A 14,615-nucleotide genomic window follows, 5' to 3' on the forward strand; every position below is an offset into this window, starting at 1 on the left:
AAAAGGAATAATAGAGATGGGAGGCTTGGAGAAGAGAAGGGATTAGAGAGAAGAAGAAAGGGTTTATGGGGAACATGAGAGAGAGAGAGAGAGTGCATTGATTCGTTTGTTTTAATACTATGAGGGAAACAAACAGATATGTAATTAAAGCTAGGGTATTCTACCAATCAATAAACATCATGCAGAGATAAAAGGCATGTTAAGTTACCAGTTTTTTCAAAAGCCTAAGCTATTAGGAAATGGGTCCAACAATGTATATCAAGCTATCTATTTATCCCAAAACAAAGGGTAAATCAAACTATCTAACACCCTCTTTCACGTACAACCCCGTCTTGCACACGAAAAGACAAACAGAAGGAGAAACAAACAACCAAACAGAGAGAAGAAATCAAATGGGGACATAATATCAAATGCTAACGGAGATACTTGAACTCAAGACCTCTTTCAATCAGAGCTTTGATACCATGCTAAGTTACTAGTTTTCTCAAAAGCCTAAGCTATTAGGAAATTGACCCAACAATGTATATAAAGCTATCTAACAAGGCTTATATTAAAATATTTCAGGTGGGTTGATTTCGACAGGTGCAGATTTCATCAATCCGCCGCTGACCGTGAAACTGCTAGATCTAGCTGCTTAAATCCATTACCAACCGTGAATATCTCCGGAACCATCCGCAGCTTGTTGGGTCAGGTTGGACGGGATGGTTTCATTGGGTGGGTGGGTTCCATTACCAGCCCTAGGTAAGATTGTGAAAGGATCACTCAAATCTGACTCACAGTTAAACTTCTTGGAAAGTTGGGACCAAAAAGCAGGGGTGGGTTAATCTCCTAACTTAACATCACAACAATCTAACTCAATATATTCAAATATAAACAAACAAGTTTGGTAATGAAATGAAATGAAAAGAAAACAGTTCTCAGAAACAAGATTCAATTAGTAGTTATGCAATTTTCCATATAAATCGAAGTAACAGAAATTTTGCAGTTCCACTGCTAATACCTGAGATTCATCCAGGAGTTTCCGACTGATTTCCAACTCCATCTCAAGCTTGGCAACCTCCTCTAGAGCTTTCAGCTTAGTTTCCATTTCATTCAGTTGATTGGACTTGTCTGTAAGTGCATTCTGCAGTTCCAACACAAGATCACCACTAGCTTTAGAATCCAAATTCTGTTCGGCTGCTGTTTCAGCAGGTAAATTGTTTAGGAGCTGAGGCATGCTCTCAGCAGTGCAACTGGTTGCCAGTGCCATGCTCACGTCTGCTACCATTGTATCATTCCTAGCTTTGTCATTGGCATGCACCTGTTCATGAGGTAGTTCCAGCATTGATGAGTCCAATTGAGGATTCAGCATTGAAGAGGAATCTATCATATTCTCATCCAATCCCTCAAAGGCTTTGCCTGACTGTTTAGGGAAAAGCCCTAATTTGACATGCAAAGAACTAGAAGCACAAGAAACCTCATCCACAGATTCACTAGATACACAAGTCATGTGGGCTTCTGCATCACCTGAGATTTCTGATTTGCTATCACCAGTCTTCACAGTTGAAAGGGCAAAGTTCGAGATTGTCTTATCAACTGGAAGCCTGTGCCCTTGCATATGCTGATCGGACAATCTCTGCTCCAATTCTTGAATGCGTTTCTCGTATGATTCGCACTGTATTTGTTTTACCTTAAACATAGATTGGAGGTGTTTCCCATACTCATCTTTCAGATGCAAGGCTTCAGCTGTCTTCTCTGCTGCATTTTTCAGTAAACTATCGACTTTACTGTCATCAAGTGATTCATACTCAACTTCAGGGCTGAAGGAACAAATGAGGGCTATTGCAGAAGCAAGTTCCGCTTTCAGCTTTGCATTCTCAACTTCCAATTTGCTAGTTCCAGCAACCTCTACCAACTCAGAACCCTCAAGGTGCTCCTCTGCGTCGTACTTCTCAAAGGAGTACACAATATTGTCTTCAACTTCAGTTGAATGAGAACTATTGTTAGGCATGGAAAATGAACCCTTTAAACTTTCATGCTTTTCACCCTGTGACGATCCTACTAAATACTCGGGCGCACAACGGTCCAAATCTGATATGTCAATGTCAAGCAAATTAGTGTCAAAAGGAGTTATATTGACATCGCATTGGCTAGGAGTATCGTCCAATCCCATGGATGCTAAAATATCCCTAGGTATACATGAACTATGTACTTTCAGGAATTCCTCCCGTCTCCTGACCTCAGCCTCTCTCTTTGTTGCAAGCTTTTCAGCCAGTTGTCCAGCCATGCCCATGTAGAGCTTCATTGAAGCCTTTCTTCTCACCACTTCCGCAAGGCATGCTCTGTATGCAGGGCCAATCCCACGGACCACTTTCAAGTATTCAAATTGATCATTCTGACGCTTAATTGCTTCTGTGAAAACAGAAAACTTGTAGCGCACATCTTTGATAGTGTATTGAACATATGCTATCTTTTGCATGTAACTGTGCACAACGATGTTCATGTCATTCTTTTTTTCCGAGAAGAAATCAAGCAGATTGGAAATTGCACGTTCGCAAGACTGCATCTTAGGAAGGTAATTTTTGTCATGGCCATCATACATAGGACCCAAGGCTGAAACTGCATCATGAGGACGGAGGGAAGAGGATAATCGGCTAGTCAGACAGTCATCCACAAGTTTCTTCACTGTATTTACATCTTTGCTGCACAAATATAAACAAATTTTGATATCAAAGCAAAATATATAATATACATAACCACAACAGAGCAAAACTGAGTACTAGTATTGACATAAACAGAAGAGACATAGAGAACGCTGAGCACTCTAAACTAAGTAATTCATTAATGCTAAAGGTTAATAGGACAAACCAAAAAAATCAGCATCCATTGAAACACCTCTTAAAATGACCTCATAATTATCTTATTTTCAAGCAGATTAAGCATCAATTCATTATAAAACTAATAAGTTCCTGAATCCTTGAATGAAAGATAATAAAAACAAGCAATTAATATTTCAAATAGAACAAACATAAGCACCAATTTGAGCATGAAGCCTTTACAATCAGACATAGACAAGATGGAAAAAAACCCCTAAGTTACATAACACAATCTCTCTTGTTCTGCCACCTTAAACTCCCATTCAGCACGAATACCAGCATGATAATCCTTGGGACTCGAGTATTCATACGTAAATGGAGGTAGTAGCCACACTTTAGGAAGTGGCTGACAATGCGAATTGTATGCACATCTTGAAGACATTGTTGATACAAAATATTAGACTTGAGGTATATGTCTATTGTTATGTTTTCATATATCATAGTTGGGGTAACAATAATTTATCAACATGTAGAATAGATGATTCACTATGATAATTTAGTTGGTTTATGTGGCTGATTTGATGCCTGTGATATTGCTTTATCTGATTCATTTAATACCACCCTTCGAATTTGTTGTCTGTGACTTTCTATACTTTGTAAGCACGTGATATTGCTTTATTTGATTCATTTGATGCTACCCTTTGAATATGTTGTCCGTGACTCTCTATACTTTAAATACGCATGATATTGTTGTTTTCATTGATTTGATATATGAAAACATTTGCAGGCTTTATGGCTTATCTACCGTAGGAGGTTCTGTTACTGATTCATCCCCATCGAGAAGATAGTATATGGCATCATTCAGTTTGGATTCTTCTTTTTTTCATTGTAATTCATGCTTGAGTTCGGTTGTCTATTACAAATATTAATATACACTTGCTCATGTTATGCAGGAGCAAAAGCAGTCATTGTTGACATGTCGACGAGCAAATGGTGGTTTGTGAGGCACCCCATTGGACCATTGAGTACTGCATTACCTAATTCGTGCAGGCTTCTACGGGGTCTACCATATAAGACCAGTTAGATTGGACCACCCACACATCACAGCTCTCGTAGAGGTGGCACGTGGAGACGCTTACGTTCCATTTTCCTATCGGTGAGGCCAGAGTCACGTTGCAAGATGTATTTGTGCTATTCATCCTACCTGTTGATGGCGACCCTGTTACTGGCACTGACCCATCATATACGATCAAGCAGTGGGTGGATTTATACGTAGTTGTTGGGAGCAGCACCAGCAGCCATGGATTTCGTATTTGGTCAACTTAAGACCAAATAGAAATACAGCATTTCAATGTGCTTCCTGAGGATGCAACAGAGGAGATAATGCATCGCTATAGCATATTATTTGCGGCTTATTGGGGGCGCCTTGACCCCGATAAGTCACAAAACCTAGTTAAATTGATGTATTTGCCATTACTAAGAGACATCAACAAGATCGTCAAGTACAATTGGGATGGCGCTACATTGGCGTGTTTATATAGGATGTTGTCTCGGGCAACTAAGCCCAATGCAAAGTAGATCGGTGGCCCACTTATCTTGTTACAGATAAGTCACAATTGCTTTAATAGTCATGTACACGTAGTTATTCAGGTATTATGTTTTATAACGTCTTATGTATTGACATATACTATCTTCAATTATTACATGTTTGGGTGTGGGAGAGTTTGATCCACATTGCCTTGTCTAGGAGGCGCAGAATTGTTGATGGCCAAGTTCCCATAGGGTAGCATGTAGAGGGTTCAGTTTGGCCTAGAGGTCGCATTGACTCATGTTGGTGTCATTTATAGGGACCAGTTTTGGTTTAGTTCATCCCTTTAGTTAATAATCAATATATGCATAGTCATTTACAAGTTAATATAGGTTTGCTGTGATAACTAAGTTAAAGATTGTCAAATATTAGGATCTTCTAGAGTAGACCAACCTACAAGAAAAAAAAGATTGCCTCAAAATTAAAATAAAATTCACTAAAAACAAAAATATGTTCACAAAATAAGCCAGTTTATAAGCTAAGATCACACATTTCATTTTGTACCCTCAGTAAATTATCAAAGCAGATCAATTAGGGGATGAGCTTAACCCAAACTATAAAAACTAGTTTCCAAGATTTATTCATTTACTTATTCTATTGTAACCTTATGTTGCTCCAAAAATCTATTTCACATCTTTTCCACACAGATTCACATCCTGACTACACTCTATAAATATGTCCGTGCTTTTTTTTTTTCCTTTCCTTTTATATTTTGTAGTGGATCGCTTTGAAATTTTATTTTATGCAATTTTTTTTTATTCAAAACTCCAAAAAAAGTTCATATGAATTTTTGCCTTAATCCCCTAATTAAAAAAAACAATAAAAAAAAACAATCCTCATTTCTTGTTGTCAGTGATTAAGCATTTCCATGGCTATAGGTGAGCCCAACAGTTAGTTTTTGAGGTTTGCTGAATTTAATTTGAAAATTTTTGTCAATTCTAATATGAATGAGAACAGTTAATTAATGAGATGCCACCATAATTTGCTTTATGTGAGGAACAAAAACCTATTTTACAAGTCAACAAAACTTGAAATTGGGAAATAGTTTAAGTTTTGACATATTCTTAAATAATTCCTGGATAAAAAAATAATAAAAAGTCATTTAGTTCAAAGCCCCACATTTGTGGACTAAGACTTGTATAAAAAAAAATGAATACTAAAAGCATGCTTACTAAACATGCGTTTGATAAGCACGTTGTTTCATTATGGCAAATGGCACACTTGTTTAATTAAAAGTGTTTACTAAATGTGATTTTTCATAATAGTTGATTAATGCATTTGAGCAATATTATTATTTATCAACCACATTTTCATGAAAGCGTTTTTCACAAACACATTTACCCTCTATTCAAAATAAAGTGAAAAAACTACTCTAACCAGCGAACAAAGTGGTAGAACTACCCTAAACGAGGAAATGGCCTTTTTTCCCTTGAAGAACTTCTCTCTGTACTCTCTCTCCTCTCAAACTATAATCGATACTTGGTAAAATCCAACATTTAGAAAGAGAATAGGAGGAAAGGAAGATATGTGGTTCGGTTTTCTGTTTAGCTTTTCATCAAACACCTTGTATACCGGTTGATTATGGGTAAAAAAATCCAAAATCTCATCAAGAAAGGTTTCTATTTACTGATGGGTAGGATGAGGCACTCCGTCAATTTACACATTGCGGGCTCAAAGAAAATAGCAACATCCCCAGCTGAATCGGATATAGAGTCACAAACAATGGAGATTTCTGTGATTGTGTGGGACTATGCTTGTGTGGTAACATTGTTCCCCCACAACAAGAGCCATTGAAGAGCATCAATATGGTTAACAACAAAGGATGTTTCGATGAAGGGGGAATACGTGTGGAATACTTCAATACAGTCTCTAATTAACTGGGAGATATGGCCGGCTTTAGCCATGGGGTCCCTTTGGTCAGTACTCCTATGGGGGATTAGTTGAATACTGAGGCAAGCCATAGGATGATAGATAGAAGGTATAAGAAAAATTAGGATGGTGTCTCTAAGGATGTTGCAATGGTGGGTTTGCAATCAACGGGAATGAGTGGAGAGTCTAGCCTGTTGGCTTCTATGGCCGTCAAGAATGTAGTGAAGGCGGCGTGTGAGGTCCACGCATGGTCCGGTACGTGCGTCCAAGAGCTTGGTGATGTGAAAAGTGCTTCTTTCGAGGTAAACAAAATTGGGTCTAGTGCCCAACCAGATAATCTAGAATTGGTAGATTTAGACCAAGTGCAATCAGATAGGCTTGTTGGGCCTAATTCTTTGAATGATGGATCAACTACAATAACTATAAATGGGGCAAGTGATACAGGTAAATCCAGTGGCGGAGCCAAGAAATTAAGATAGAGGAGGCACTTTATAATTTTAATTTTTTTTGATGATCAGCAATAAAATAATAATAAATTTATGAGCTAAATTTAAGCATAAAAATTAATTATTTATTATTAATAGCAACTAATCAAAATTTTATAATAATATGGAATAACTCGGACACAATAGTAATGTAAGTATGCAATTTTAGCACAAAAATTACAAATTAAAATTCTTAATTTTAGAAAATAGAAGCAAATCATTTATAGCACAAATCATTATAAAATTTTTATTTTATAGAACAATATTAGAGAGATAGCATTGATTATAAAAATGTGTTTTGAATAGAAATTATTACATTATCCCATATTATTATGTGGTGTTAATGACGTGATACTTTGGATATAAGAAATCGCAACTCACACAAAGTCATTCACCTATTATCTTCCAATTACCTAACAATAATGAGTTACTATGTTCCATTCATAAAATTTGACACTATATTGTTGATTTAGACCACCACATAAATAACACCAAATGACACTCCAAGAGTACCAAATAAACTACATATTGTGTGAAAACAATGCAAAAAAAATCAATCAAAACTGAGGGGGGCACGTGACCCCCCTAGCCGGCTCCGCTACTGGGTAAACCCAATATCTCTATTTGGGCTTCTTTATTTCAAAAACCTTGCATAGAAACTCCGATGGATTTGAGTCTTAAACCCAATAATATAGACTTGGTTAAGCAAGGGGAGAATGTCAGTGTTCACTCTAATATTTCTAAGAGAAGTTTGTCTCAATGGCATCATGCTTTAGTTGGGTACTTTTCAAGCGAAAATTTACCCTTTCATTTTTGTTAAGAATTGTGCTGACAAATTATGAAAAAATGATTGTTGAGGTTCTTGCTCTTGATAATGGTTTCTTAATCTTTAAAATTCCAAGATGAAGAAATGGTTGCTAAAATTCTTAAAAATGGTTCATCCCGCTAAGGAAACTTTTAATAGTTAAACATTGATACCTGAGAGTGCAACTGAAAAAACAAGAATTCTCTAGCGCCCTGATATGGGTTAATATTTTAATGTCCGGCTTGAACTTTAGGCCAAGGAGGGACTAAGCTTTGTTGCTAGTGCAATTGGGAAACCACTAAATATCGATTTAGCTACTCACTCTAGGAGTAGACTTGCATATGCTTGGATTTGGCAAATCCAAGCTTCGTATGACATCCCAAAGTCTTTTAATCTTGATTTGGGTTATGGAGAACCCTACGAAATTAGGGTAGAGACTCTTTGGAGGCCGAAAAGGTCTTTGAATTGCAAAAATTTTTGGGCACAACCAACAAGCATGCCCTTCTTCTCCTATTGTTACAACTACCATAAAGCAATAATGAAGGAAAAAAGAGGTCATTAATAAAGCCTCCTTGAGTGATTGGGTTGAGGTTCCAACCAAGCGTGCTATTGAAAGAACATTGGTGTGAGAATGACAAGGATGCAAAGTAACAAATGGAAGATCTATCTAAAGCGTTTGGAGCTTCTCAGAGTGCTAACATGTTTAGTGTTCTTGATTCTTGTCTCCCAAGGTTTTAAAAAGCGGCCGCAACCGTTACGTAACGCCGTTACGTAACGCCGTTACGTAACGGTTGTGGTAGTTACCGCCACCCGTTACAGCCGCTTTTGCAGTGTGATTGAGATTCACAGGTGTATTGGCCGTAGCGGCTGCTATAGAGGTCGTAACGGTGCCGTAACGGCCGTAACGGCTTGTTATGCACCATTACGTAACGGTTCTGAATTGCTTCTTTCAAAAAAACATAAAAAAAAAAAAAAAAAAAAAATTGAAAATGGGGGAAAAGAGATAGAGAGAGAAGAAGGAAGATGGAAGAACAAGAGATAGAGAGAGAGAATAGGGAAGATGAAGAACATGTTATTGATTTGTTGAAGTTGTGAGATCTATGCTATTCTATTCAGCTATTATCACTCAACCATTTTGTTTGTCTGTCTATTTATATATTGTTTGAAAATAATAATAATAATAATAAGTGTGGTCATTATCTATTTGGCTTGATTAATATATATATATATATATATTTAGACTTTTATTTATTCTCTTACTTTTGTCATTGTTTATCTTATATATAATAGTTAGTGATTATTTTTTGTAAAATATAAAGTCATTAATTATTAAAATAAAATGTAAAAAACTCAGTTTATAGTGATTTAAAAATATGAAATATATTGGATCAAACTTAAAAATTTATAAAAATTGATCAATATTTATTTTAAAACCCAATAAATATGATCATGGAAAAAAAATGTGCGTATCGGTAAGTTTTTTTCAAATTTTGCAAAAAATAAAAAAATTCACGATTCCGATTACCGCAACCGTTACGCTACGGCCTTTACACCCCGCAACCGCAACCGCCCCACCGCCACCGTTACGGCGACCGCAACCGCTTTTTAGAACCTTGTTGTCTCCCCTCAAGTCAAAGTGAAATCAGGTTGGACTTCTCAAGGAGAAAACCATAAAAATTTGAAAGGGAAGCTTGACATTTTGAAGTTGGCTTGTGGGATAACCTTCCCTCTTGATATATAAGTTCTAAGTGTGGACAAGGTGGGAGCAGAAAAGTAACCCAGTCTCTCGAGTTGTGAGAGGTTTTGCTTTCGTGTTTCTTGTTTCCTAGGCTCTCAAGTTGTGATAGTTCATTTTGTAGTGCTTATGGATTTTTTGTTGTTGTTGTTGTGGTGGTGGTGGTTAGGGGTGAGCAGCGGTTACACCGATCTGCCAAAACCGACCGAACCGAGCTGATCTACCGCATTTTGGACGGATGCGTGATGACGAACGGACGGTTGCGGATTGATTTTCTCCAATCCGCCAATCTAGCGGACGGATGGCGGATTTGAGATTCCTTTGGTCACAACCGAATCGCCAAACCACGGTAATTTATAAGACTTTGTGTTTTGAGTTTATTTAAATATTCTGTTTGTATTTTCAATTAAAAAAGAGTTTAAATATTCTGTTGAAAAAAAAATTTCAACTTGAATATCTTTTTTGAATTGAAAAAAATAAACGTATTATTTATCTATATTTTTTTATTTTTAAATCTATCTCTAAAAATAATAAATAGAAAATATGATATATGCTGGTTGGTTTTTGTTTTCAAAAATAGATATAGATGTAACAATACAGAGACATACAATCTCTACTACTACTTTGTTCATGATTTTAATTGTTTGAATTGTTTTTATATTTTAAGAACCACAGATTATAATACTTTATGTGGATGAGGCATGCTGTGATTATAGTATGTGGATGAGGCATGCAGCGATTGTGATATTCTAAAGTTTCAAACTTTTTTGCTTAAGTTTCAAACTTTTTTGCTTTGGATGAGACATGCAGTGATTGTAATATTTTTTTAACTCATTGACTGTAATACTTTATTCTTCTTTTTTTGAGGAAGTACACAAGTTGAATTATATTGAAAATTTATAAAATTTTAAACCGCCAAACTGCTCAATCCACATCCGCCAGATTGGCGGACGGATGCGAATTGATTTTCTCCAATCGACCAATCTGGCAGACGGATGGCGGATTGGAGGTTCAGTGGCCGCAATCGACCCACGCCCACCCCTAGTGGTGGTGGTTTCCTCATGTTAAAGGGCTTGTTGTGCCTTTCCAGACTGTTATTGAGCCTATTGTATATCTTTTTTTTTTGGTTACAAAATTTTACTTACCCACCCAAAAAAAGAGTAATCACTATGTTTGTTTCCTGTGTTTTTGAAAACAATTCTCAGAAAATTCTACTTTCTTATTTTTCATATTTTTTTGTTTTTACTGAATTTTTTTTAATATTTTAAGTAATTTTTTTAATTTTTAGACACACCTAACATAAATACACTTAAAAAGTATAATTTCATGAAAAAAATCTTTAAAGAATTCACTAAATACCAAAAATACACACAAAAAAAAATTCAGTATATTTTTTGTATTTTTGTGTATTTATTAATTTTTTAAAATATATTTTCACAAATATTTTACTTTTTAGATACATCTAAGTAAGGTGCATCTAAAAAAGTATAAAAAAAAATGTTTAAAATTTTACACTAAAAAAAAAAAACAGACGAAAAACAAAAAGCTCAGTTTTCAGAAAACTGAATTCAAAAAATTGAAACCAAACACACTGAATAGTTTTCAATACACTATGGTTTCTGAAACCTTCTTTTACAATGCCTTCTACAAAAAGGCCTTATCAATGAGTTATACTTTTCTGCACGTCTTTCTATAAAAAGACAAATAAAATAGCCAATTCCCGAAGGAGCCCTTAGTATTTCACTTGCAAATGACATAGTATGACCTCCTACAACAGGTAAGAATTTGCATAATGAGATGATGCAGTATGAACTCATATGCCATGTAGGAATTTGCAAAATGGGATAAATAAAACACAATATTTATTTTGGTGCATGAACAGTAGAAAGTGTCTTCTAAAACATGGCTTATGAACTCTAGTCAGATGAAGCAATCACATGAAGCCCCACAGCATCAGGACAAAAACTAAGCTCGTACAAATTATACATTGGCTATAGACCTTCATTTTTGTCTCCTTTCTTTTGGATAGATAAAGAAACAAAACAAATTTGACAAGATCTACAATAACATTAGGTTGGTACCACCCTCAATTTGCCCCCTCCTCCCTAGCACGGGGGTTCGCATGCAGACCTTAGCAAACATTTAACATGCATTCCACTGCTCATGTTTTCAGCTTATGTTTCCTTTATTTTTTATTTTGTTTCCCCTCATTTTTCTTTCTTGCTTTGGCATTAATTGAACAATGTCAAAATCATGAACTTGCTTTGCAGAATGTAGGCATCAAAGCATAGAAGATCTTTCCCAAATGAGCTCATGTAAGACAACCCCAAACCCAACCCCAACATTCCCCACCCCCACCCCCACCCCCACCAGCCCCAACCTCAACCCCAACCTACCAAAAAAACAAGAAACAGAACCTTTCAACTCAAGTCAGAGATAGTCTAAAAAAAAGGTTCGAACCCAAACATGCTAAAAAAACAAAAATTCAATAACTTGTTAAGCTGCTAGAACCCATCATTTATCTTGCACTACACAGATTCCTTAGGTGAACTATATGTAAACACCCCCATAGGTGAATTATTCACAATATACACATAAAGAGGGGAAAAATTGTAAAATGTCACATGCCCAGCCCAATGAATATGGGTATAAAATGAATAAGCACAACCATTAAAAGAAATATCAGATTTCAACCATTAGTTGGTCCAATGGACCAGATACTGAGTTATCAACGACAAAAAAAACATATCAGATTTCAATACGACCAAATGGCTACAACCCATGCAAATTTTAAAACAAGCAAGACATTTAAAATAAGCAAAATATGCAATTTTAAAACAAATGACAATGGGAATAAAAAGGAACCAGTAGGAAAGAGAGGAACCTTAAAGCTTGCATTATACATTTTTGCTCATCAATATATCGCTGGTGCTCCTTGATTTTAAGTTCCAATTCCCTAATAAGAAATGAAGTTTTGTTAGTAAACAACTGTTCAGCACTGCGTTTTAGTTCTCCAAATTCCTGTTTAAATTCCAAAACCTTATTCTCAAACTGCCTGTGTGAACTGCTACAATCCTCTACCACCTTTCGCAAGCTTTCTTCCTTCACAAAATCAAATAAGCACTTGCGTGAATTTGTTTGTAAAACAGAAAGGAGTTTGCAAGATCTCAATTTCTCTATCTCTCTCCCAAAATTCACCAGAAGATTGGAATGGCTCCGATGCTGCTGTGAGTAGCATTTCATAAAATCCATGTAATTTTGGAGAATCATCTTGTAGAAATGATCCAAATTACCCCGAGCAATCTCTAATGCCCTCTCTTGCACCTGCTGCTCTCTTAAGAGTCTCTCACAAGTCTCAAATTTCACTTGTGTGCGACTGTAAATGGCATGTCCACGCTGGTAATGGTACCTGAATTGCCTCTCATAAGAAGGCAATGCCTTCAGTGCAGGGTCCAAAGCATCATCCAGTGGGTGGGGGTTATGGGAGGAGGATGGTGACGGAGGGTCTGGAATTTCAAGGATTTCAACTTGCTCTGCAGCAGCAGGAATCGAATTACTCCGCATCCTCGCTCTATTGAACAAGAACACTTCACGGTCATCAGATGGTAGTTTATAGGCTGAAAGTGGCCGCTGTGACTCAAGTTTCATGTCCAAGCACAAAAGCAGCTGGTCATTTAAGGGTATCCCAGACACTGATTCTAGGAACCGTTGGATGGCCTCAACAACAGTATATTCATCACACTCAAGTTCAAACGAGTGTCCATTCTCGGCAATATGAACAAGAAGTTTGCCTCTCTGAACTATAGCTTCTGACACATTTGAACTCATCTTATCCTCAAGAAACAATGGACTCCACACCCAGAAAACACAATTATCAGGATCTAACAACTGATTCAACAATTACCAAGTAACGATATCAAACAATGACCCAACTCAACAATTAACATAGAACAACCAATTCACCTCTTCCCAGACATACCCTCACCCAAATAGAAAATTTTCCAATTCCAGGCTTTGCCCCTATTAAACCCAATTATTTCCGCACCACCATTGACATCTACAAAACAGCCCAAAATCTAACAAACCCAAAAAGTATCTTATCGATGAAAATCCAATTTTGCAATTTTGCACAATGAAACTCTAAATATCTCAGACCCACCAAGGAAATCAGCAATTACAGCCAAATTTTCAACAGACCCACACACCCAAAAAATAAACCAAAAAAAAAAAAAAACCCCTATTTACGTCCGACCCACCATAGAAATCTGCAAAAACAAACGCCCAAATCTTGGAAAAACCTCCAATGATACCATCAACAAATACCTACCCAAAAAAAAAAAAAAAGATATCATCAACAAACCCTAAATTTGACGGCACAAAATCTTAATTCGTCTCAGAAAAAAATTGAATCAATCAATTCTTACAGTGGAAAACAGAATAAGAAACAATACATTAAAAACATAAAAAATTAAACAATGAAAATCCGAGGAAGGGTTCAGCTAGAATCTTAAACTTACAGCCAAGACGATAAAGAAGAGATAGAGGAAACAATCAATGATGTGAAGAGAGAGAGAGAGAGAGAGAGAGAGAGAGAGAGAGAGAGAGATTTGCTTGGAATTGGCTGAAAACAAGTTTATCACGAAACCCTCCGAGTGTTATATTATTATATATGGAGTATATAAATAAATGTTAAGGTCTCGTATATCTGGAGTAGATTTTTTTTTATCGTCAGGATAACCTTCAAGGGGAAGTAAGCATCGACCTGAAGCAGAATAAGTAGTCTGTTCTTCCTCTACAATTAAGTTTTGGAAGAACAGAGAAATACTCAAGCTGCATTACATTCTATCTGGAGTAACATAATAAACACATATGGAGTAACATTTTGGTAAATTACACCGCCATTCTCGACTAATACGGGGGAGCCTCTATTTGGACACACCACTTCCTCTCTCCTCGCACACTTAATGACATTTTTTTTATTACATTTTTATTCTAAAATAAAATTACCAAAACATCCCTTTCTTCTCCAACCAAAACCCCTTTCTTCTCCAACCAAAACCCTAACCCTAACCCTAACCCTAACCCTAATACCCAATACAGAGCCTCCCCTCCAATCATCTCCTTCCTCCCTCCGTCGCCTCCCTCTGTCGCCTCCCTTCAGCCTCTCTCTTCTCGAATCGAAGCCCCACGCCACCCCATCGTTCGTCGCTCACTCACCCTCCCCACCACCCCCGTAACCTCTCACTTCGGAACACAACACCGTCGCCGCCACAGCTCCCACCCCTTCGCGACCCTCAGTTCTGTACACCCACAGAGAGAGAGAGAGGAGAACCTAAAT

At 36.8% G+C, this 14,615-nt stretch overlaps 1 protein-coding gene across 4 annotated transcripts in view; it reads right to left on the minus strand.

Annotated features, from left to right (window-relative positions):
* Positions 1-14,209, minus strand: part of LOC114278484 (autophagy-related protein 11-like) — a 28,639-nt gene extending 14,430 nt beyond the window's left edge. Inside the window, exons 1-3 of one of the 4 annotated variants that reach the window (XM_082896667.1) lie at positions 13,795-14,209; positions 12,162-13,600; positions 1,001-2,681 (exon numbers count right to left, since the gene is read on the minus strand). In XM_082896667.1, the coding sequence (XP_082752793.1) occupies positions 1,001-2,681; positions 12,162-13,105 (2,625 nt within the window). In that variant the 5' untranslated portion in view covers positions 13,106-13,600; positions 13,795-14,209. Of the gene's footprint in view, positions 1-1,000; positions 2,682-12,161 lie in introns of all 4 variants that reach the window. The other 3 variants (XM_082896669.1, XM_028220524.2, XM_082896668.1) reach the window with 3 other exon arrangements.
* Between the last annotated feature and the right edge of the window lie 406 nt (positions 14,210-14,615).

This window comes from Camellia sinensis, chromosome 12 (assembly GCF_055761805.1).
Source record: "Camellia sinensis isolate YWXY chromosome 12, ASM5576180v1, whole genome shotgun sequence".
Taxonomy (NCBI): Eukaryota; Viridiplantae; Streptophyta; class Magnoliopsida; order Ericales; family Theaceae; genus Camellia; species Camellia sinensis.